The sequence below is a fragment of the Hyalella azteca genome, unplaced genomic scaffold (assembly GCF_000764305.2).
Source record: "Hyalella azteca isolate HAZT.00-mixed unplaced genomic scaffold, Hazt_2.0.2 contig2151, whole genome shotgun sequence".
Lineage (NCBI taxonomy): Eukaryota > Metazoa > Arthropoda > Malacostraca > Amphipoda > Hyalellidae > Hyalella > Hyalella azteca.
The window spans coordinates 72,823-99,011 of NW_025932436.1; the positions used below are offsets into that span (position 1 = coordinate 72,823).

Genomic DNA, 26,189 nt, shown 5'->3' on the forward strand with positions numbered 1-26,189 from the left:
GCGAAAGATCTGGAAGAAAGTAAAATTTTATTGGACAGCCACAACTTGAGGAATTTATTTGAATTTATCGAGGTGGAAAATATCCAAAATGCTAGAGGACAAACCAGCTGATAATTCATGACAGAAAATACGCTTGTAGCATCGACCATAAGACCTGGAGGTGCTCAGAACTGCGCTCCATCATCAATTATTGAACAGTCAGGATATATACGGCCGAGCAATGCTTGCTGCCTGCCTGCGGAGGTCTTGGGCTTCTGTGGACGTACGTGCAAACTTCAACTCTACAGCCATGATAGGCTCCTTAGACTAAGGCTCCTTAGACTTGCAGGCTTCAGTCTACAGCCATCATAGGCTCCTTAGACTTACAGGCTTCAGTTTACAGCCATGATAGGCTCCTTAGACTTACAGGCTTCAGTCTACAGCCATGATAGGCTCCTTAGACTTACAGGCTTCAGTCTACAGCCATCATAGGCTCCTTAGACTTACAGGCTTCAGTCTACAGCCATCATAGGCTCCTTAGACTTGCAGGCTTCAGTTTACAGCGATGATAGGCTCCTTAGACTTACAGGTTTCAGTCTACAGATCTCACTCAGTTTGTTTGAAGTGATTTTTGTTCGAATGGCTACAGTTTTGCTAGGCCCTTGTGAAATAGTAGACATCAACTCTGGTGTTACGAGTCTACTAGTCACTTGTGGTCTGGCAGGAGCCAAGTACTCTACAGTGTTGCCAAGATCTCTTGCCCCGTTTTTGCTTGTTTATCCAAAAAATGCCACAGGCAAATCAATCAAAGTTTTTCTGGCAATTTCAATCATTCTATAAAGTTCAAGTTTTCAAAGTTTATGTCTGATTTGTATGGGCTTGTCGTTTGCGCACATCAGCAATTTACACGAGGTATTTTGCGGGTAAAATTTTTGGCTAGAAAATTGTTTGAAATATTTGTGATGAAACTCAGTTGCTTGTTGCCGGGTTATTTCGAATAAAATATTTCTTTTGTGTTGTATGACCGAGCGCTGTCATCACAATTACATATTTTACTGGCAACTTCCAGTGTAGAGAACATTTTGCCCGATGAGATGAAAAGTTGGCATAATGAACGAAACAAGTGTATAATCAGTATTTGAAAAGGCCTGATAAATATCTTAATAACGGACGAAAAAAGTTGATACACAAACAACACGTAGAAATTAGAGATAATTAAAAAGTATTGCCAGCATTGATCGATCGATGTTAGAGCGTCTCTGCTTAGAATTATTTGAACTCAATTTCTACATTATTTTAGCACCATTTACTTCCCGGGTAAAAGGATTAACACTAAAAGTCACTCATGAAAGCCAGGTTATAACCGGTAAAAAGAGACGTGATATTCCTGCATGTCTCTTAATCCAATAATGCTGAAAGTATTAAGCTGGTGCCGGGTTTTAGTCGCCGTTTGTTATGCGCCTGTAAAACCACACGCCAAGGTTTTATTGCATTGACTCGGCAGCATGAGCGATATATCGCTGAGGGAAGGTATAAGTGAGGGATACGAGAGGAGTGCATCAGGTAAGTGAGGGATACGAGGGCACGAGAGGAGTGCATCAGGCAAGTGAGGGATACGAGGGTACGAGAGGAGTGCATCAGGCAAGTGAGGGACACGAGGGCACGAGAGGAGTGCATCAGGCAAGTGAGGGACACGAGGGAACGAGAGGAGTGCATTAGGCAAGTGAGGGACACGAGGGAACGAGAGGAGTGCATTAGGCAGGTGAGGGATACGAGGGCACGAGAGGAGTGCATTAGGCAAGTGAGGGATACGAGTATTCGAGGGAAGCACGTACGGGTGTTAGGTTGGTAGAAGCCCTCTACTCAGTTAGAGGATCAGTTAGAGAGGGGAAAATTCAAAACTTGCGTGGTGGAACTGGACGTGTTTTTCGGGAAAAAGAATTACGAATGAAAATTAAAACCTGAATAACGCGATTACTTATGTGAATGATTAAATGAATTGTAGTTTGACCTGTCTGGACAGATCACCTCGGTAAGCAGGCAAACCAATATAGTCGGTTAACCCCCCGTGGTAAATTCACCGGCAAGTTAACAAAGTGCAGCGGATTTTTCCTATCACTAGCGGATCGAATAAGTTGGTATCTGTGATCTAAGTCTTCATATTCATTCACGCGAAGAAGCCCTTTGAAATTCAGAAAAGACTGATTCGGGTACAATCACCCCTACAAATGTATATGAATCTTTCGCGCGAAATTCAATTCTTTTGAGATGAACGACTAATTTAAAGCCAATAATGGGGGTTAAAAATGCTTCAGCTTCGCTACTTGAAAGTGTCGTGTCATCGAAAACTGTAAGCTTTGAGCACTTCTGTGTATGCAGTTATAATTGAGTTTAATATTAAACAGTGATTAGAACCAAGAATCATTTCGTTGTTGGAAAACGATAATCTATTCTTTTTTATAGAAATTTGTTTGCTTGAAGTCTGTTAACATATGTTTATTGGGGTCTGTATTGGCGCGCATCACGATACCTATCGTGTCGGTATATTTTCTGGGAAAATTTGTATTTTTCTAATTATCACGAAAAATTGAAAAATTGTGGCAGGAGATTAGGTTTAAAGAATTTAAATGCGATTGCTAACTTTTGTGGATTTAGTTTTGTTATGCAAAAAAGAGAAGTTGAAAGGTAATTTCATTATGCGTGTGGGATAAAACTGAACTTTCTTCTATTATACTATTTTAATTTCACAATTTTAACTGCATCTGGAAACAGCATTCAGGATGACTCGGTTCGAGCTGTCGCGGTTCGAGATGTCGCGGTTCGAGATGACAATATTCGAGTTAACTGATCGGAATAATGGGATTCAGGATATAGGAAATAGTTTGTAAGCGTGCAAAGGGCTGTGAAATAATGCAGGACGATTTTATCTCAGTTGTAGTACAAACGAAATATTTTGGTCGACAATGGATCAATAAGTACCAATAATTTATTTACTACATTTCCAGTTTACTTACAATCCTTACTCATATGAAATGGATTAGAATTTCCCTTTTTAGCGCATTTTCTCTTTATAGAAAAAATGCACTATTGTGCTCGCCATGTCCGTCTGTCTGTCTGTCTGTCTGTCCGTCCGTCTGTCCGTCCGTCCGTGACCTCTACTTTTCGTCGACGAGAAAATGCGCTCTCTGTCACTCACTGCAGTGAGTACTGAGTTATATTTTTTAAGTAAACATTAAACAGTGCAGGATTATCGCCCATGTGCCAACGCCCCGCAATATCGACGAACCCTCTGCCCTCGTCTACAGAGGGTTCGAGGGCACTCGAGCCCTCAACTGTCACGATCACCTGACGCGGCATCGACGCTTCGCCCGATACCGGCCACTCCTGCCACAGCGTCGGATAATTGCTATCTTGACTTGTAAATAAGAAGGAATATTCTAGAATAAAGGTTTGTCTGTATTGTTATTTCGCGAGTACGTTATAAGACATGAATTAGTATGTAGGATACTGTTATGGAACTGTGCTTATTGTGTAACAATAATTACCGTAACCAGTTCTGTATATTAACTGTATTTTAAATACTCCTGCACATTGTATGACTATAATTACCTTGATAAATCACTTTGTTGTAACACTAATGTACTAATGCATATAAACAAGCTATAATAACCATGCAGGATCGTGCTGCGTAGGTATTATAATATGTAGCTACTATAATATTCTTCTGTCGTGCAAAATGTCGTCAGGATGCGTGCAAAAACTACCATAATATTTCGCTCTCACTTCAAAATTCGTTAGAATTTTCGTCATTTTGAGATAATTTACAGGTCGTTTGAAGTATCATTAGCATACGTGTGATTCAACAGTAGTATAATTAAATTTTGATTTTTCCCCTATTATAAATCCTACGTAAGAATGAATGTAATTTTAATACTGTAATTAAAGAATCATGTTTGGTAATTAAAAGTAGCGGGAATGAAATTAAATGTTTAATCAGGTGTGATTTTAACTTACTGCAGAATTATTCCTTGCGCTGTTTAATTTTATTACGATTCCACGTAGCAAATAAATAATACTGTACATCATTTGTTAGTTATCGCAGTGAACAGAATTATGATATATATTGTAATAATTATAATTGTGAGGGAGCGGTACACTATTCTAGAGGGAGGATCATGACAGATGATATATTATTATAGTGGATAAATAATAAATTAAGAGAAGTTTATGAAGAAGGGTGGAATAATTAAATTATAACTTTGGAAAATGGTTATGAAGGCAAACTCGTAGAAACTGCCATCATAATTAATTTAACAAGTGAACACATCAAGTAAATTTGAGAGCAAATATCAGTAGAAATTGGATAAAGAGTGAACACATATAAGAGTGAGCTTATAAGAGTATAAGAGAGTAAGAAAATAAGCGTAGAGTGAACAAAAATTCTGATATTAAGCGCCTGAAATGGACACAGCAGCCTCTACTCTAAGAGCTATCTGACTAATTAACTTCCGTAATAAAAAATTCAGATGCAAACTTTGGGTAAATTCCATCGAAGGTAAAGTCATGACAATAATGTTCGTGTAAAATTATTTATTCATTTGTGATTTTTAAATGAAATACAAAGTGAGGCTCACGAAAATAATAGACTTGAGAGATCCAAAATTTAATTAGACAATGAAAAAAGGATATGAAGGGTGTTATTATTGCACGAAATATTGCATTAAAATATACCTTCTCTAAAGTAATTCTTAACAGAAAATAAAATTGAATAACAACTAATTTCAACTAAAATCAGAATTTCACCGCGGAAAAGTCATTTTGATGTGAAGTACTCGACAAGAATGTTCAGGTATGAAGCACCGGCCCTGCGTCATACCTCGATGCCATTTGTTTGCATGAGAGGAGGTGCTGGTCATACCTCACACTTATCCCCTCCCGAGGGAACCTCTGCCCTCTCTTGCTCTTACCCTCATGCCTTTCCCTGCCCCTCCCAGCCCCTCCTTTGCCCCTCATGCCCCTCCCTGCCCCTCCTGCACCCCTCATGCCTCCCTCTTGCCCCTCTTGCTCTTCCGCCCCTCTTCGCGTTTAAAAACGTGTATTGCACTCAGAAGAATGAATGGTTTATATGGTCCAAAAATTGACGAATTTTCTTCACATCGCACTAATCCGCCATTTTGCCGGGCCAAACTATGTAAGGATGACCTACATAAGACAAAAACAGTGTATGACTATTTGGACAAAGTAACATTTATTTCTCTGAGAGTGACCGAGGGTTGTTGGAGAGCTTGTGGTGTGGGCGAGGGGATGTTGACTGTGGTTAGTAATGGAAATGTTTATGTTGGGCTGCAAATGTTTATGTTGGGCCGCGAATGTTGGGCTGCAAATGTTTATGTTGGGCCGCGAATGTTGGGCTGCAAATGTTTATGTTGGGCCGCGAATGTTGGGTTGCAAATGTTTATGTTGGGCCGCAAATTTTGACGCACATGTTAGATGAGATGAAGAGAAGAGCTAGTAAGAAGATGGGAGATAATAATCTTAAGGAAAACGATGGTGAAGATAAAAAGGTTCATGAGTGAGATTTTTGCATATAAATTTTGCTTAGAAATCATTAATAGAAAATGCATCTTAAATAAGCGGAAGCCTATGACGCGAAGTAGGCCACGTGCTGGAAATATTATTTGCTTAAAAAATAAACTAACATCCTGGACCTACTTTCCTTCAGTTTAAATAATTTAAAATCGAATTAAAATAATGAATAATAACTTAAATAGTATAAAATCGAATTTCATAATGTTTTATTGATTTTATCTACGCAATAATGGCTATTTATAGGCTCATGGAACCTAACGAACGAATAATGATGATTTAAAATGCAGGAAAAACTTAAAAATTAAATAAATAAAATTTACATAAAGTAAAGTTTAAATTCAGATAAATTAAAGTTTAAATTTATATAAATTAAAATTCAAAAATAGGTAAATGAAATAAAATTCTACTGAATGGGAAATAAATGTTTTGTGATTGTAGAAATAAGAAGCTAGCCTTTTCGGTTCGCAGTACAACGTAACGGCTGCTTGCACTGGGATGTGTAGTATGTGTATTTTATTCTCTCAACATCTTCATATTTGCATTATTTCACTTGGTAATTCAAGATTTCCTACACCAGGCTTTGGAATTTGGAAGAAACACTAATAATTTTTTTTAAGATTCAAAACTTTATACAGACGTTGAAATGCTCTTCATCATTAATTTACATAGCAAATAATTCAAACTGTTTACCGAGGTTCAGGTAGAACAATATGCACCGTATACTGGGTTCCGAGGCAAGCGATATGAACCGTATACTGGGGTTCCTTGGCCAGCGATAACGTATACTGGGGTTCCGAGGCCAGAGATATGAACCGTATACTGGGGTTCCGGGGCCAGCGATATGAACCGTATACTGGGGTTCCAGAGTCAGCGATATGAAACGAATACTGGGGTTCCGAGGCCAGAGATATGAGCCGTATACTGGGGTTCCAAGGCCAGAGATATGAACCGTATACTGGGGTTCCGGGGCCAGTGATATGAACCGTATACTGGGGTTCCGAGGCCAGAGATATAAGCCGTATACTGGGGTTCCGAGGCCAGAAATATGAACCGTATACTGGGGTTCCGAGGCCAGAGATATGAGCCGTATACTGGGGTTCAGAGGCCAGCGACATGAACCGTATACTGGGGTTCAGGGTACAGCGATATGATCCGTATACTGTGGTTTAGAGTCAACAATAAAAATGTAGTTCAGGGCTATTGATAGACAAACCATATACTGGGGTTCGGGGCCAGTAATATATTGCTTATATAAATAACAATAAAAGCTTAAACGCAATTAATTAATGTGTATATTTCTATTATTGACATGTGGTTTGATACCCAGTGAGTTAACAGAAGCAAACTAATTTCAATAGAACGAGAACGAGTAAGTTCGGAATTTTCGATGGGAAAGTGCAAGAATTTGTAATATGAAATTTAATGCAATAAATCAAATTGAATTTGAAATTGAGTTAACAATTAAAAAATCAGCTACCAGAAGAAATCAGAAATAACAGTAATGCAAGTTTTATTTGATGATTAATATTAAGTGAAAAAACGAGGGCTTCTTTCGAACGACGACATAAATAATAGGAGCTTTAGCATCAGCAATTCATTGCTTTATAAATTTTCAGATCTTTATTATAAAAGTGAACTTTAAAGGGAATTTGTCAGGTGAAGACGTGCCATATAACGCTTCAATAAGATAGTGTTCGAGTATGTGACTGAGATAAACCTTGTTATGAAAATTAACTTTTTTTGTGAACAACATAACAAGGGCTGAAAGGTTATAAGAGAGAAAATTTAAGGTCACTGAAACACACAGAAAATATTCTGAAAGTTTATTAAAGAATGTGAATTAGTTGTGAGATTTAACTTTCCAATTTGATATCTTTGAGATGCATTGAATCAAAACATGAATCATATAGCAATGAGGTGTAGTATGAAGCGCATTCATAATTGCATTTACAGTGTAACTGACAGTAACTATTGACAGTAAATTTTGAAACCATTGGTCTGAAAAGTACAGAAGTGAACTTGAAAGAAATGAAAAATCGAAGAAAATCTGCGGATATTTTCACGCCTCTCATGACGAAAGTCAGACGCTGCGTGAAGTTGTTGCTGCTGTTGTCGAGCATCTCTGTCCTAATGCCCCGAGTAGAAGGTAAGATAACATTAACTTGTTCGTTTACTTATATTATTCCATAACTGTAGACGAAATTTTTAGATTTATGGATCTTTAAGTGAAAATAAGAAACTGCAGCTAAAACACAGAGTTCGTGTTTCATGTGTTATAGGTAAGGTAACAATAATATGTTCGTTTACTTCTATTATTCCATATAATGATACATTAAATTTTTTCCAGTGATCACATGGTTTTTGTTTACTTCCAGAGTATTAGGTTATATGTGGATGGATGTATGTAATAATATCTAAGATCATATCCTTATACGTTGTTCGGGAAAATATTGGTGCAGAGCTGGAACGCTGTTTTTAAAATTATGTCAAATTTTGAGAAAGTTTGAACATGGTTATTATTTTCTGTTTTGAGCTTCAATCTAATTTTCGAACTTCACACAAAGTGCCCACAAACTGAAATGTATTATAGCCATTATAAAACATCAAAGAAATTTTCCCGTTGATCGGTGTCAGTGTAGAAACCAATCTGTTCTAAACACGGAATTTCTTTCACCTCAGCAGACACTCGTCGAGCCAAAAGTGTGGCCAATTTCCATTTGGCTTATCAATTACGCGTAGTTTTGGCTGCCCCTCCAGCCTCAATGTCAGTCAGGCGCGGCGAGCCTTGCTAAGGCGGATTTCTAGCCTAGCGCCGCCGTATTAATTTCTTATATCAGATCAAACAGGATCTGAAATCGAAACTTAGCGGCCGAATCTTTTGATGCTGCCGTCGTAAAAAATCTTTTATTCATTAATGATGGGATAAATTGAAGAATCCTTCTAAGATATGCGTTTGCGAGGCAGTAGGAATTTAATGGCACATGAAATAGGATTCTAATTCAACATTGATTCTGGCTACTTTCCATATTGCGTACACTGATTTATTCTATAAAAATCGTAACAGAATGTTGTTAAATACAGTGATTAGTGTTATATAATTATATTCTGTAATTATCAATTTTATTATTTTATGCAAATTCGATCGCATTTCATCAAATCTATATAATTATTATTGCCTTATATGCATGCTTTTTATCGCGTTGTGAAGTACAAAAGATCACAAAAAAATTTCTTACTGCTTTGTAACCAAACATTCGAACAATGTTTTGAAGAAAGAAATTAAGGTACACTACGTTTATAAAATAATAACGAAAATGACGAATAACCTAATTATCCTTGAAGTATCCTGAACGTTTGAAGCCATTGAATTATTGTATTAATTTCTGTTATTTTGCGGAGAATTATAATTACAGTTCTGTATTTGCTTTAAACATAGACCAAAATTTAGAATGAATCCCTCACGGCACCAAAAGACGATATGAAATTGGGAAAGTAATGTGTATTATTGTTAATAAAACTGTGTTTTCATTGTATAGAGATATAATCGGCAAGAACGATTTAAATAACCAATTGAAAATTAGGGAAAAGCACAAACCTTGAAGTTTTTAAAGAAAATCATGTGTGAATTAATAATGCAAAAATTTCCGGTACAGTAGTATTTCCATTATTTAATGACAAGAACTCGATTTCCTGAAGTTTCCAATTGTTCTTCGAGGTAACAATGAGTTTTTTTAACTTTTTAGAATCTTATTCGAACTATACAGTATTTCAATTAACCTTAACAAGGATAACACATCTGTCCTTCAAGAGGTAATGGGTAAACTTTCGCAGTCATTCGTCAAGCTCACTCTTACTTGGCTTCAGGGAATACTTACCTGCATTTTCTACCTTAGTTTAGGTACAGAGATTGCCAAGATTTCTTGCCGTTGTGTATATTTGGCCAAGCTTTGTTTATTAAACACCTCGTCTCACTTCTTGTGGCCAAACAATTGCACATCTTCGCAGCACAAAGTTATCAAGATATTTTTTCATGATGCAACTTTATCTCTGGAACAAAGTTTGCTTCCTGTAGCACTTAGCTGAACTTTAGACCATTAGTATGTCTTGTGTGGTATATAGTCTCGCTTTGCTGGGCATGGAGAAGATGGAAAGAATAAAAGACTTGTTCTCCTTCGGGAGAACAGCTGTCTTGAAGAAGAAGAAGTATGAAAGACTAGAGCTGAACAACGTTGCATCAATCTTTTCCTAAATAAGACAAGAGGAGATAATTCTGCTTGAGTTTGGGAGAGCACACAATGATAAATCTTCCTTGACTGGCGACGTAAAAAGAATAAAAATCAGTGCGCTCTAAAAGAACAAATGAAGACGAATCTTTCTTCACAGCAGACAAGAATCAGAGACAGAACTCAAAGCGGCTGACTCCATGAAGAGTGTGCAATCGAGTAGTACGAACTTTGCTAACCAGGCAAATAATGTTGAAACATCGTTTAATTTATGATGATTCAATCAAATAAAGTTTATTTCAACGTTGATACAACGTCATATGTCTGGCGATCCAGCCAACGTGCCAATTTTTGAGGACTACATGTTTCTTTGTTAAGATGAACCCAGACTCTAGATTAGTCTCAGCAAAGTGCATAGACTCGATGAGAGCTTGCGCTGGCGTCAAGTCGCGGATTTATTGAGTAACTCCCACGGGGAGAAAACCTAAGCATAATTAATGCGTAGCTTGAATGCATTGCTAAAACAAAGCATAGCAAAAAAAATATAACTCAGTACTCACTGCAGTGAGTGACAGAGAGCGCATTTTCTCGTCGACGAAAACGTGAAGTCACGGACAGACGGACGGACAGACAGACGGACATGACGAGCACAATGGCGCCTTTTTCCATAAATGAGAAATACGTTAATAACTATGTGCTGTACAGAATTTAATTCTTCAAACTCTTGCGTTAACTTTATTGTCGTTTTTAATTTTCGGAACCACTTGAGAAACTTTTAACCGCCCGTTAAGTGTCATGGCTCGTGATTCCCAAGCTTTTGGTCTATGTTTGCATTCGTACAGTCAGTGTCTAATGTTTTAATAAATACATTTTTGAAATACACTCAAATTACTGTTAATTTACTGAAACTAAAATTAAATACATTTAAAAGAGCGTTTTTAAGAACAATTTTTAAAATTTAGTTTTCATTATTTCAAGGACGCTTCGGAATTCGTAGTTACGCTATCTGAATTGAATAAACATTTCTGAACTCCTTTTGACACGTAACTTCATCTCATTCAAAACCAACGAATTTTTCAGGATGGGTTAAAGTTTTTTTTTTTAAGTTATTGGCTATGTACTTGAAATGAAGTTCAAATAATTATTGTTCGAGAAATTTTTGGTGTTAGTAAAAATACTTATAGGATTTTTAATTAAACAGCTCATATTTTGAGCGAAATAACATACATATACATAATGCATGTATGGATAATTAAACAGTACCAGATCAAGCTACACACCAAGAAGTTACAAATAAATAATAAGTATTGACTTAGGCCTCTTGGTCGGTAGAAAGATCACTCCACGATCTGTACGAAAGGTCAATCAGGAGCAACGTTATTTGTTCCGGTCTCTCAAAAATTCCTCTTTTTCGTAGCCGATAAAAAGGCAAAACAAACTGAAAAGCCTGCAGACACGACCCGGTGTTTGTACAAGTCAATAAAATAAAAGCGGTGAGTATGTTTGCTTAAGACTCAAGATCTTACCAAGCAGCGAGGATGAATATATGGGGGCTGGAGATACAACAAACACATCCTATAACAAATACACTTGAGAGGAACACTTGAAAGTCAGCGGTCTGTACAGAAGTCATCAAATGATCGATGAATTTCAAGCGGTGAAATACTTTTTTTTATTGAGTGAAAAGGAAGCCAGTTAGGGTGGAAGTATTGGGATGATATCCATGCAGAAGGTTTCGAACAAAACCAACTGCACTGAGTTGCTTCTTCATTTCTTGAAAAAATCAAAGGGTCCAAACATAAGAACTACAGTCCGATTTTTAACCTTTAATTGTACGCAATGGTCCATTTTATTACCGTCAATATTAGCAGGATTTATAAACGCTGACATTGTTATTTAGTCGCTGGATTGCCGCAGGTTCGAAATGTAATGGGCTATTTTTGTCATTTAATTGTAACGTATTTAATGACAAATACTATTTGTCATTAAATATTAAACATTAAATAAATATTAATAAATACGTTAAATACTATTTAAGGTATTTGCGATATGTAACGTTTAGAAGTAGGTTTTAGATGTTACTCTAGCAGGCTGAGTAGAAGTAGGTTGTAGATGTGACTGTAGAAGGCTGAGTAAAAGTAGGTTGTAGATGTGACACTAGCAGGCTGAGTAGAAGTAGGTTATAGATGTGACTGTAGAAGGCTGAGTAAAAGTAGGTTGTAGATGTGACACTAGCAGGCTGAGTAGAAGTAGGTTGTAGATGTGACTGTATCAGGCTGAGCAGAAGTAGGTTGTAGATGTGACACTAGCAGGCTGAGTAGAAGTATGTTGTAGATGTGACACTAGCAGGCTGAGTAGAAGTAGGCTGCAGATTTGACTCATGAGAAACAGGATTCATGAATGAATTTCTTAGGTTGGAACCAATTTTTATTATTCATTCGGTGTCTACGTTTGTTCTCAATCATTTAAGAATTATTTTTATAGCTGGAACTAAATTATAAAGGAATAGCATATTCCTACGCAGATTCATAACGCATTTAAAACTTTAATGTAGACAATAAATTGCGAATTATGTGGTCATGAAATGTGGATTTCTTTCTTTTCGTCGAAACGTGTCGCTTTCTTTCTATCATAAAATAATAATAAATGCATATTAACGCAGTTATCATCACAAACTATCACTTATCCAACAATGAAAGTGATGTGGTTATCTTCAAGCAGCGATCTGTATTTTTTTATGTATCGTAGCTGGGCGACGTAATGAACGTGAATAAATAACTTTTTTATGTTCAAGATGGCTCAAGAAACGAGATCCAGGCTCGCGAAAAACAAATTTATATTTTCTCAATTCGCTTTTCCAACGCTGGGGCTCCACAAAATTGTTGGAGAGATGAGTGCTCGTGGCTTTGTATATCTTTGCTGCAGATCTCATACCGAGAGTTAAAGTTAAAATAACTTTCTTTATTTCCCAATTAAAATGTATTTTAGTTGAGTATTTAAGAGCCATTGAGTATGAATAATATTTCTTAGTTTTAGAGAAAACCTGAAATGCAATATGGTTTGATGACTCAAACATGGACCAAAACGATATTTGTCTTTTCATTGAGCCTTCTACTTCAGGGGCCATACTAATATCAAAATGTGTAATATCACATATAATTATGAGTTCGTAACTCCGTCAGCCAATCACTGGCGGGTTTTAAGTTGATCTCACCAATCACAGACGAGAAATCGGCCTCTACAAATACATAGGCCGATACGCGCACTTAGACCGCTGCGTGTACTTAGACCGCTGCGTGTACTTAGACCGCTGCGTGTACTTAGACCGCTGCATGTACTTCGACTGCCGCGTGTACTTAGACCGCTGTGTGCACTTAGACCGCTGCGTGTACTTAGACCGCTGCGTGTACTTAGACCGCTGCGTGTACTTGGATCGCTGAGTGTACTTGCATGGATCGCTGAGTGCACTTTGACCGCTGTGAGCGTGTACTTAGACCGCTGCGTGTACTTGGATCGCTGCGTGCACTCTGACCGCTGCGTGTACTTAGACCGCTGCGTGTACTTAGACCGCTGCGTGCACTTAGACCGCTGCGTGTACTTAGACCGCTGCATGTACTTAGACCGCTGCGTGTACTTAGACCGTTGTGTGTACTTAGACCGCTGTGTGTACTTGGATCGCTGCGTGTACTTAATTAGACCGCTGCGTGTAATTAGGCCACTGCGAGTTCTTAAATCGCTGCGTGTACTTAGACCGCTACGTGTACTGTGTTCAGTACGTGTGCCTGGACCGCTGCTTGTACTTAATTAAGGGAATTTTGATTGTATGGTCCCTAGAAAACAGGCACGCGTTCAATTTAAGGCCCTGACCGTTGCAGAGCGAGGCTATGCTGACTCCCCATATAGGTTATTTATTCATGCCCGACCTTTGCTCGGTACTCGGTGATAAATATGGTGACAAATCGAAGAGATGTCGAAGGTTCACGATTCTACGATGCAATGTATATATGTCTTTTTGTCGTCATTGAAATGCATAGACGACGTGATTATCGAATTGTCTTGTCTAGATTAATTATTGAAATTTAATAATCATATTATAAGTTAATTTTAGACGGATTTTTTGTCATGAATTGGATGTGCATAGCATTGCCTAGAAAATATCGATGACTCGAAACAATAGACGAAAGTGTTTAAAAATTTTTATCGTAAAATCTCTCAATTAAAAAATATTGTTTCTGTCATTTAATTCTTGAATGGAAGAAATTTTATTAGGAAAATCAAGTAAATTGTTTCAAAAAGCAAGAAATGCTATAAGGTTCGAACTTTAAACGTTATTCATTAAAATTGCTTTTGCTGCAGCGAAATAAATTTATTTGAATGCGACCAGATAGACGAAAATAGCAGGAAGTCGAGAGATTGCCGACGTGATATTGGCAGAACTTAAATTTTCTGATTTGTACCATAGAAATTATTGAGTTTATTTTAATTAATTATTTAGTACTGATATTATGTTATAGAAGCTATATAGTGATGAATTTATTTTTTATAATTATATAAAATATATATTTGTACAAAATTAAATTTGAGTATCATGATTTATATTTTGAAATAGAAGTGAGAACCTCATATCGTTCTCGAGTTTCGTTTGTTATTCAGGTTAGAAAACTATTTGTGCTTATATGTTCCATTCTCCGGAGATCCTGTATGTGATGTTCTTTATATGTAGTTTCTTTATCATTTCAGGCATCATTCGAGTACAATTTTTGAGATTGACAAGAAAAGAATTGCAGTCATTCCCGGCCAGCCATCTTTGTGCTTACGCCCAGATAGTTCGTAGAAGTAACGCTGTATGGTCACACTTTTCTCAGCAAAAAATAGAAACATTTGTTGCGGATCGAGCGAAGATGTGAGGCGACTAAAGGTTGCTGTTACAGCAAAGGTCGCACAGACGAGCGTCATTTTTTGTACATTTGGAGCGAGGCGGGCAAAGTGCGGGGATTTTGAACGTGATCTTCCTCGCCAGCATTGCAGGGAGCCGCCATTTGGCCGAGACGTAGTGTTGATTGCAGATTAGGCGCCAGGCTTGGCGATAATGCGCTACAAAGTAAATGCTGTGAGCCTTGTATCTGCCTGCGCGCTAAACGATACTGCTACAAAATTGTGTCCCCGGCTTTGAGTCAAATAATGCAACGCTGGTAGGTGCTCAACGCTAACGCAACAATGGTCATTCAAAAATATCGATACCTTTCGATTAGCAATAATTTCTCTACCTAGAAATGCTAATCGATTTCACTATTGAATTACCGGATAAAGTTTATTAGGCACGGGTTACTTGGGTTGGCGCTGAATTATATTTATAATTTTACTCCATTGTAACAAATCAACAGTAAACTTGACAATGAACTTGTAAAATTGCGCTGTACTCTTCCGGTGGACGCCCAAATATTTTAGAGAATTCCTTGCTAAAAAATTTTGATAGGAACAAACATGGCGCTATGTCAACGACGAGAATTTGACAGTTCATATGTCATGAAATCCTGGATTGCAGGGTATTTTCCTGGCAAGACAAGGAAATGAAAGTGTGATCTCGAAGAATTTGTTCCTAATTCAAGAAACTGCACATTTGAATAAATTTCTATAAACTGCAATAAATGACAGAAAAATTAAATTACGATGGAACATGAAAAGCAAGCTTAGTAATTATGTGGAAATGTCTACATGATCAAAGAAAAAAATCAAATTAAAATCTGCTATTTAAATTTTACTATTTTTTGGAATTATATGGCTTTGCATTATTTTGGCAACGAAGTTAACGACTTCTTTCCTAGTTTTCTTAGCTATTTCAGTATAATTTTATTCTCATGTAAGAAAATTTTAATTTATTTAGAATCCGACGTGTATAAAATATCTGTGTTATTCAATAATTACCATTAATTAATCCGATGTTTGAAACTTACAACTTCCTGTCCAGCAGTAAATGGAAAGGAAGCGAAATGTTCCAGACTGAAAAATTTTACGATGAATAGACAAGTTTATATTGACGGTCGAAATTTATGTGTCAATGTTAATTTCATGGAAACCTATTTATATGTGGAGGAAATAAACTGGACGATATGTTCACGAATGACGAGCTCGACGACAAACATCAAATTCTTATAACAGAACAGTTGTACAAAATGCACAGGCTATATTACAACACTAACTTATGAATGAATTTGATCGTTTGATTTGATTTCTAATATAGAAGATATCCATTGATCGCTTTCTCGTCGGAAGAGGCGAGCCCAAAATAATATTAGAATTAGAAAAGTTTGCAGACATGATTAGAATTAGAAAAGTTTGCATGGATATGATCTGATCCAGATCATATCTTTTTTACAACAATTCTTTTTTACAACACTTCTCTTTAACTTCACTTCTTATTGTTTATTTGTTTGTCTGCCACAAATCTTATAATCGATATTTAACGCACTTCTACCTGTCCAATCGATCTGAAATTTTGCATACTTGTGTGAAGTCGGATTCAATGCATGAATCAATTGACAGAATAAATAATTTTGAAAATTAAAAATTTTTATTTTTCAATATTAAAAAAAATTGACAAAATAATTTTGTCAGCTACAAATCTTATAAATGATATTTGACACACTTCCACCTGTCCAATTGATCTGAAATTTAGCATTCTTGTGTGAAGTCGGAGGCAATGCATGAATCAATTGACAGAATAAATAATTTTGAAAAAAAATTTATAGATTAAAAAATTTTGAAAAATTAATTTTTTAAATTTTCGAAAATAAAATGAGAAATTCATTGTACATCTTTAACATTGGAGACACTGGATTCTTTAGAAGTATTGTCTGTAAAAAGTAATTTTTAAATGTATATTTTTAACCGTCTGTCTGTCTGCCTGCTACAAATCTTATAATCAAAATTTAACATACTTCTACTTATCCTATTGATCTGAAATTTTGCACACTTGCGTAAAGTTGGAGACAATGCAAGAATTTAATGACAAAATAAATGATTTTAGAAATTAAATTATTATTTTTTTCAATATTAAAAAAATTGAAAAATTAATTTTGTCAGCTACAAATCTTATAACTGATATTTGACACACTTCTACCTGTCCAATTGACCTGAAATTTTGCACACTTGTGTGAAGTTGGAGGCAATGCATGAATCAATTGAGAGAATAAATAATTTTGAAAAAATTATATATTAAAACAAATTGAAAAATTAATTTTGTTAATATTCGAAAATAAAATTAGAAATTCATTGTACATCTGTAACATTGGAAACACTGGATTCTTTAGAAGTGTTGTCTTTAAAAAGTAATTTTTAAACGTATATTATTTTCACCGAAGCTATAAACTTTAATTGCATTTTTACTATTTGTGTTGTTCGCGATGATAATTTTTTGCATACTTGTCGAAGTTTACGTGTGTAGCCTAACGCTGTAGTTATAAAGGGTTGTATAAGCTCGTATCCACCATACTTATCTTGCAGGAATAGAATTTAATTGTTTAATTGTAATGCAGTAATTGAATTCAAAAGCTTTTTAAATTTGATTGTTTATTTGGTATTCACAAACTGAATCTAAATCGTTCCGTGTAATATGTGGATTTGAACAAGTTTTTATTCAATTTTCATAAATTTCCTATATCACTATTAACATGATTCGGAATGAGGGAATAGAGATTATTGTATTATTAAATTTCAAAAATAATCTATTCCAAACAACGTCGTGCTAAGCTAACCTGCTTCACTTGGGCACGAATGATATTTTTTCTCATGGTGATATTGATATTATTTCTCATTAATGATATTATTTAGAGGAAAAGCAGAATTTTGTCTGCTTAATTTAATTTCTGTGCAATTATCAAGGCACGAATAAAAATATCGACAATCATTCTGGTAACGGATTATGTATAAAGCATCATTGTGCTTACTGCTCCCATAAAGACTCTTCAATGATGGAGGTGAACATAGTGGCAAGTAAACGCTGCTAGTTGATCTTAGAGAAAGCTCTGTGCCAGCCACCAGATCTGTATGAAGTTGCGAGACCTACAGAGAATTCGTACATGAAACATTAATGCGGACATGAGTGCCATCGCTGTATACTTGGCAAACCATCTTCAATTATACAGGGGTTTGATTTGTATGAAAATTTTTTCATTTTTAGCAAATATCTCTACATCCAGGGACTTCAGGAATGAAAAAAATGTGAAATATTTAAATTCAGATGTCATGCATGTGTGAAAATTTTAGGGTAATATTAATTTTGGGGAACTTCCACCATTCACTGAACTCAAAAGTTAATTTATCTTAGGAACTATGAATGAGATATTTAACGATTAAAAAATTTATGATGGCAAAAGTTTTCTAGGAATCCTAGAATACTACAGTATCCAAGAATATAACGTATTCTAGAATATAACGCGCTTTTTAAATTGATCTTTGGCGGCTGTTCCATGTCTGCCTGTCGCTTTTGGGTTCGCAGGACACATCAAATTAAAAACTCAGAACTTGACAGCTGCTTGCGATACAGCCGCTCTTGGAGATGACTCAAGTGGGGCAGGAAATACTCCAAGCAGTTCACTCATGATTAAAAAAAGTGCATATTACTGAAATCCGTTTGTAGAATTGACCCACATGAGACTGGAGATACTGGCACCCATAACTCAATTGTCAAGACATCATGCCCAGCGCCTCCATGAGGCCTCTGCTGCTGCAGCAGGGACAGCTGCTTGTATTTCTTCATGTGTCGTGCAGCACTCGTGCAGCAGCAGGGACAGCTGCTTGTATTTCTTCATGTGTCGTGCAGCGCTCGTGCAGCAGCAGGACAGCTGCTTGTATTTCTTCATGTGTCGTGCAGCGCTCGTGCAACAGCAGGGACGGCTGCTTGTATTTCTTCATGTGTCGTGCAGCGCTCGTGCAACAGCAGGGACGGCTGCTTGTATTTCTTCATGTGTCCAGCAGCGCTCGGCGCAGAGTGTCGCAATGGAGTGTAATGGACACTTAGGGGCGTTTATGGGTGGCCGTCCAAGCGAAGAATGACCAAAAGAAAGGCGATCAACAGCGGACAGCACAACTCAAGTTCTGGTTGGGAGCCGATGGTCGAGGAACATCAATTATACGGGTTTTCTTCAAGGAACAGCAAACGTGTTGATTTCTTGAGCAGAAACTTTAAGTTATAAGCAACAACAGGATTGCATTGTTAATAATCAGAGTTATTTTATCGGTGTTTCTTCATTACATGACGGTCGGCCATCCTTGGCTTTGCTCCAGTCTGAGCAAAATAAAGATGTCTCCTACGAGGCATTAAATGGCCCGTGTAGTTGTCAGCAGGGATTGGCAAATGACATTAATGTTTTCACTTAATCTATAGTTTTGCTGTCCTTGGTATAGAAATTTAGGTATTTCGATGTACGTTTACAACACAATATATTTGAAATTAGGATGTGTTACAGTAATTAAAAACAATAATGTTTCCGTAGTGCGTTGAAAAGTACATTTAAAACATGCAAGGATAATCAACATTTTATTATATAATTTTATATTTTTTCAGTTCAATTTTGATTACCTGGGAATTGATTAATTTAGTCGCACGGTTTAATGAAATTTTCCGATAGAATAAGTATGACAAGAGTTTGTAAACCAGTTTTCTAAAAGCTAAATCTGAATCTTTACACGTGGAAGTGAAGAATTAAACTCCACCATTACCCGCATTTGAATGAGCCTAATATGTGAACCTTAATATATTGAATTTAATTTCGATCTGCATTTAGAATTCTACCATTAACCCAGAATCAGTAAGAGATCTGGGTGCCAGCAGCGAAAATTCTCATAAGTCATTTGAATATATTCATTATATTTTATTTGTCAACGGCGCAGGAGGTGACAAAAGCTTCAATAAGTTTCGGAGAGGTTAATTAGATAAATGAGCCGAACACAGGCGTCAACATGCAAAGTGTGAACGCAAATTAAAGCGCAAGGAGCGTCCACCGCTACATGAAGCCCATTTAGCGTCCAGCGCTATATGGAGCCCAGTGGAGCGTCCAGCGCTATATGAAGCCCAGATAGCGTCCAGCGCTATATGGAGCCCAGTTAGCGTCCAGCGCTATATGGAGCCCAGTGGAGCGTCCAGCGCTATATGAAGCCCATTTAGCGTCCAGCGCTATATGGAGCCCAGTTAGCGTCCAGCGCTATATGGAGCCCAGTTAGCGTCCAGCGCTATATAAAGCCCAGTTTAGCGTCCAGCGCTATATAAAGCCCAGCTTAGCGTCCAGCGCTATATAAAGCGACGATGGAACAAAGCTGCTGCTCGAGAGATCGCACGTCACAAGTAAATAACTGCTCGGCAAGACCGATGCTCTCCTCAACTACGAAAAAATAACAAGAAAACTCGCTTGTGTGCTTGTCTGTTGTTCTTGGGAGAGATCGGGGCCAGATTGGTGTGTATCAAGTATATAAAACCGCTTGATTTGAAATAATCCGGTGTGTGAACATATTGTGTTGTGGTTGCAGTAGATGTAGATACCAGGTTAAATGCTTGTGTCTTGGAATTATTAATTATTTTTTTGCAAATTAACTAATTCTAGACTTAGGGTTGAGATTTCTGAGAGGAACGGGCTGGCTACTCTCAGGTAATTGAAACTTAGATTGAATCGGTTGATTAGCTTTCATTAAAAAGACAACTATTCCATCATTTTCAAACAAGAGATAATCGTCACAAACACGCATCTCTCAATTATAAATATAAACTTCAAATGAAATTAAATTCGAAGACTTGGTCCTGCTCCTTGAACGACGCTACTTCATTGTTTCGACAATGTATTTCATAATTATCAGAATTAAATAATAATTATATAATTATAATTATAATTCTTCATATAATAATTATTTATGTTAATAATTTATTAAACCCTCCAATTTAGTTGTGTGTTCTATCACGCTAAAAGCGAAGAGTTCTAGTATGGATGCGATAACCACGGCCGGCGTATGTACGGCCGACCGTCAGCAAGCGGTGATAGGACAAGAAAGTTAACAAGGCAGCGCCGGGGGATTTGGCGGCGTTCCAGCCTTGTACGACCAAACTAAGATTGCAACTACCAGCGTTGCTGGTGGCTATAACAACGCTATAACGTATATTGCAACTACCAGCGTTGCTGGTGGCTATAAAGCGTAGCTCGTGGCTATAACAACGCTATAACGTATATTGCAACTACTAGCGTAGCTCGTGGCTATACCAACGCTATAAAGTATATTGCAACTACTAGCGTAGCTGGTGGCTATACCAACGCTATAACGTATATTGCAACTACTAGCGTAGCACGTGGCTATACCAACGCTATAACGTATATTGCAACTACCAGCGTTGCTGGTGGTTATAACAACGCTATAACGTATATTGCAACTACCAGCGTAGCTGGTGGTTATAACAACGCTAAAACGTATACTGCAACTACCAGCGTTGCTTGTGGTTATACCAACGCTATAACGTATATTGCATTCTTCTTGTATCTGCTAAAAACATTGATCTTCTTAATTACAATTTTTGCCATAAATGGACCTTTATCGAACCTTAAAACATAGATGAAGTCAAAATAGAATATCCGTCCTGAGTATTCGAAGAATTTGAAATCAATTTAATTGTCAACAAATGAATATTCAATTTACCATATACATCTTTCGATCACATAAATTAACATAGATATAAAACAAAACAATTTTTAACATGGATTTTTTTTAATTGCAATGTTTCGCACTAACTTCGTCATCCATTGTCATTCACTGTACTGTCATCGCTCCACGGTTATCAAACCATTCACTCCGCTGAATGGTTTGGAACAGAGGCGCAAAAACATAAACATGAGCAGCAGCATGAGCAGCACGCTGAGGCATAGTCACGTAACCTGAGGGCACTGATCTTTTTAAGCGAAGGTTTGCATGGCCGCGTAAAAATCGACCTTACTCGCCTCTCAAACGGCTAGCTTCAAATTGCCGGCATGAACATCAGTTTGAACAGCAGCATGAGTAGCAGCATGAGTAGCAGCATGAGTAGCAGCATGAGTAGCAGCATGAGTAGCAGCATGAGTAGCAGCATGAGTAGCAGCATGAGTAGTATGAGAAGAAGCATGAGCAGCAGCAAGAAGGCCGGGTTAAGGTGGAATTTTATGACATATTAGACCGGGCCGGCAATTTGAAGGCAGCCGTTTGAGAGGCGAGTTAAGGTCGATTTTTACGCGGCCACGCAAACCTTTGCTTAAATGGTCTATTTAGCCCTGCCCTGGCCCACATTATCTCGTGAGTTTTGCCAGCTTTTGCTTACTATTTTATGAGGTGGATTGAGTAGGCCTAAGGAAACACAATACCAAAACTCTGTAATTTATAGAAACCTGCAATTATTCTGAAACACTTGTGGTTTTCCAAATCCCATGATCGATGGAGAAAATTTACCTTGAAAATATATCACTAAATTAAAATAAATTTAGCAAAAGAGATCAGTGCATTCAGATAGCGAGGTCACGTGACTGAGTGACGTGTTACAGCGAACATTGCCCTCAGTTAGTGAAGCCCTCAGTTAGTGATGCCCTCAGTTAGCGAGGTCGCGCTACCAATTGAGTTACAAGATAAGGCGCGCCTGAGGCCATTTGTTGGCTGGCATATAATCGTGGTTTAGAAAACGCCGAAGCCCGCAAGATGCCGCGGTTCTCACGGGTCTGCCGTGCGTTGGCGAGAACAAATGGCCTGGGGCGGTGCAAGAAAGCGGCGTGTGGGGCGCTGAGACCGGGCGTGCCGGTGTCGTGAGGGCAAGATCTGCAATAATTCCTAGCTGGGAATAGAAGGAAACTGGTAGTAAAGACAAAAGAAATGAAAAGACGCAGGAGTGTAATTTCTCAGATGGGAAGAAGAAACAAAACGGGGAAAAAGGCGGGCTGAAAGCAAGACTCGGATAATAGAGGAGTGCCAGAAGTTGGAATAGAGAATAAATAAAGATGGAAGTCCGGGAAGGCGGTAGGACGAAAACTGATTGGCTCTTCTAAATAAAAAAGTAAAAAAGAGCTTAAAAACTAAAAAAATACTATGGAACTTATTAATGTATAGTAAAAGAGTAGTTCTACGCACGCGCTCAAATCTACATGTAAAATATAAATATAAATGAAACCCTATATTTTGGTCTCTTTTCTACTTATGACTGTGCTTCGACAAAAAAAAGCATCCTATATTTTTGAGCTAAACTTGAAGTTTTTTTTAGGAGTTACCCCCTCAATCTGAGCTCTTTACTGATGACTGAGCAGTACACGCGTTCCGACAAATCGTGACCGCAATGCCGGATGACGGAAACTCAAACCAAAACAAGTCGATCGATCCAACTCTTGTGATTCCTTCTGATCGAGTCGGGATTGTCTTTCCCCGAAGGATTCCTCGCTAGATTGTAGATTGATTCCTTGGGACTGATGCAAAAAAAGCGCAAATGCTTGGTTGCATGCGAGGGCCCTGCGGTGGCTGGTGAGTCATGGCCAGTGAGCGAGGAATAAATAAATGAATGAGATTCTGTTGAATGATGATAGATATAAAAAATTAAAAATGACGGTTTTTTGTGACCTGTGATGCACGCATATCAAAAGTAAAAAATATAACTTAGTACTCACTGCAGCGAGTGACAGAGAGCGCATTTTCTCGTCGACGAAAAACGTGAAGTCACGGATGGACAGACTGACGGACGGACATGGCGAGCACAATAGCACATTTTTTCTATAAATGAGACAATGCGCTAAAAAGCGTGAACTCGAAGACATTTTTATTTTTATTGTTAGGTATTAACATATTATTATTATTGGAATGACTGAAGAAACACTCATCACATAACACTGATTGCGTAGGATATTTACGGGATATGTGATTGTATATGTGATGAAGTTATATCGGCCTCTAGTGTATCGGAGCTGGTGGATGCATATGAAATCAACGCGAGTTTCAACAGAGTTTTGTTTAAATCAAATTGAACGATGGAATTCAAGCTCATTATTTCTAGTCAATATAAAAATAAATTTAAATCAAGATATTCTTGTGATTCATGACTTTGTTTGAGAGAAAGAGTATGACTTAAGACGATAGATGATTCAATCATGCGAGATATTGCTTCCCACATTCAGAAAAATGAGCGAGGGCTTGTCCTAATTGTGATGTATTTCTTGGGCTTCTGTGGGTCATCCTGAACCAATTTATCCCGCCAAAAAGGCGTGTCAGTGTTAGCTCTCCGCTCCTTAATTGATGGTGCATAAAAGTGTAAATTTTGGACAATAAGATCCATTCGTTTGTGTGAGTGCATAGATCGGGTTGTCATACAATTATTCCGATACACAAGCGTGTACAATCGAAGAACAATTTATATATGAGCCCGAAAAAAACGTACTTCCTTCAATAGTGAGATTGAGAATTTGAAGCTAAACAATACCTCTGGAATTTATTAAACCATTTAATTTTTCCTTTCTTTATAACTACTGTTTACCTTCTAACGTGAAGACATTGCTTGTACTGTAAGTGATCTATATTGATAAAAAGGCTACCTGTGGTTGTTCCAGAGCTTGTCTCGCACCGCAATAATCGCACGCTTTTTGCGGTCCCTAGAATTCGGGATGACAAGCGATAACTTGTTAGCGTTGATGTGAGATGATCATCCCCGTGGCAAATAAGAGATCAATGCTGATGTCCTCCCGCACATTGCCTGTGGAAACTTCTAGTGACGCTAATATTTTGAGCGGAAGAGGCACGTGGAAATAATGTATAATTAATTGTAATATAAATAATATCCATATTCGTCATCAAGGCTGTAGTTTGAAAGCAACGGGTAATTCATTGACGATTTGATGTTGAAGTTTATTGGTGCAGGTCTTAGCACTTTGCTATTCGTTATTTTTTAATATATATAAGAATGCTCGTTTATGCTTAAGAGCAGCGCAAACAATGCGAATGTTATAATGGACTTTCATGGAAATCGAAATGAGAAGTAATAAATTCAATAATAAATTTTCGTTCTGATAAAAATTATGTGAATTTCCATTATTTTCCTATTTATTATTGTTATTTCTATTATTTATTATTGTTACTTTCCTATTTATTATTGTTAATTTATATCTCATTTATATTATTTAAACGTATTTCTCAATTACGAAGATTCAAAATGATGAATTTATTTATCATCAATGATTCAGAATAATCATTTCATGTCATCTCCCGCGCCAGGTTCTATAAGGATCACCGACATCTTCGTACCGGCGCTGAAGATGGCCGGAGAGTCGGCGTCGCTGGAGTGCCGCTACAAGAAGAGTGGCGGCGACAAGCTTTACTCGATCAAGTGGTGGCGCGACAGCGACCAGTTCTACCAGTACATACCTAGGAACACCCCAGCCAAACTACCCTTCAATGTCAGCGGCATCAACGTGAACGTGAGTGTATATTCGTCGTGGGTAATTAAATATGTTATATAAATGAAACATACCGTATGAAATAATATAATTTGGTGTTCTTGGCGAGAATGAATGGAAGATATCAGTTCATGTTGCATCTATAGTAGATTTACACTTGATATGACGCTAAAAGTACACGAGATTGATTCTTCGACAGCATTTGCAATGTGAGTATCGCTGTATTATTAACAATAAAATCTAAAAATTTTCGTAGGTTACAAAGTTTGCTCACTCATATTTTATTTTTACCACAGAAGTTTTTTGTCTGCAGTTTAGTATTCACAGAAAATATAACTATGCATCCAACGTAACCGCATTTTGAGGATGGGTGAAAACCTTTACATTATTAATTGACAAATTTTTCATAAATTAATAGCAGATCGAAACGCAAAACTCTTTCTCCAATGAATAAAACTCAAGGCGTGTTTACAGCGGTCGACCGCCAGCAATGCATTAGTCAACGGGTAAGAATTAGATTTGTTTGTTAGATTGAAGTCGAATTGCGAGGCAGGGAGTTGAGAGGGCTGCGCGAGGGGAGAGCAATTAAGGTTGGGGGTCGCAGTGGGTGAATAATACCAATCGTACCAGCAGGGAGACCGAACCTGGCGCTGCTGAAAACTATGCCATAATCAGCAAGTGTGGCACTGATGCACAATTAAAAATTATGCAGAAATCAATCAGTTGATCTATTGGTGGTGGGTGATATATTTTTAGGCGTATTTATTGGACTCACGATCCCTTTATATGAACCAAAGGATTACCGATTGGATGGCTGATGTTGCAGTTGATCTCTCGGTACAAGAGCTACTTGTACATAATGAATTTGTAAGACACAATTCCAGCCAAGTGAAATATATATGGGCAAATGATCAATAAGGAAAAAGATCCAAATAATCTATGTAACAATCTAAGAACCCAACAATAAAAT

General features: G+C 37.3%; 1 protein-coding gene across 1 annotated transcript in view; it reads left to right on the plus strand.

The window, feature by feature from the left end:
- Positions 1-7,183: 7,183 nt before the first annotated feature.
- The window catches only part of LOC108672446, a 32,548-nt gene continuing 13,542 nt past the window's right edge, over positions 7,184-26,189 (plus strand). Inside the window, exons 1-2 of the mRNA XM_047885410.1 lie at positions 7,184-7,714; positions 25,038-25,240. Of these exons, the coding sequence (XP_047741366.1) occupies positions 7,597-7,714; positions 25,038-25,240 (321 nt within the window). The 5' untranslated portion in view covers positions 7,184-7,596. The remainder of the gene's footprint in view (positions 7,715-25,037; positions 25,241-26,189) is intronic.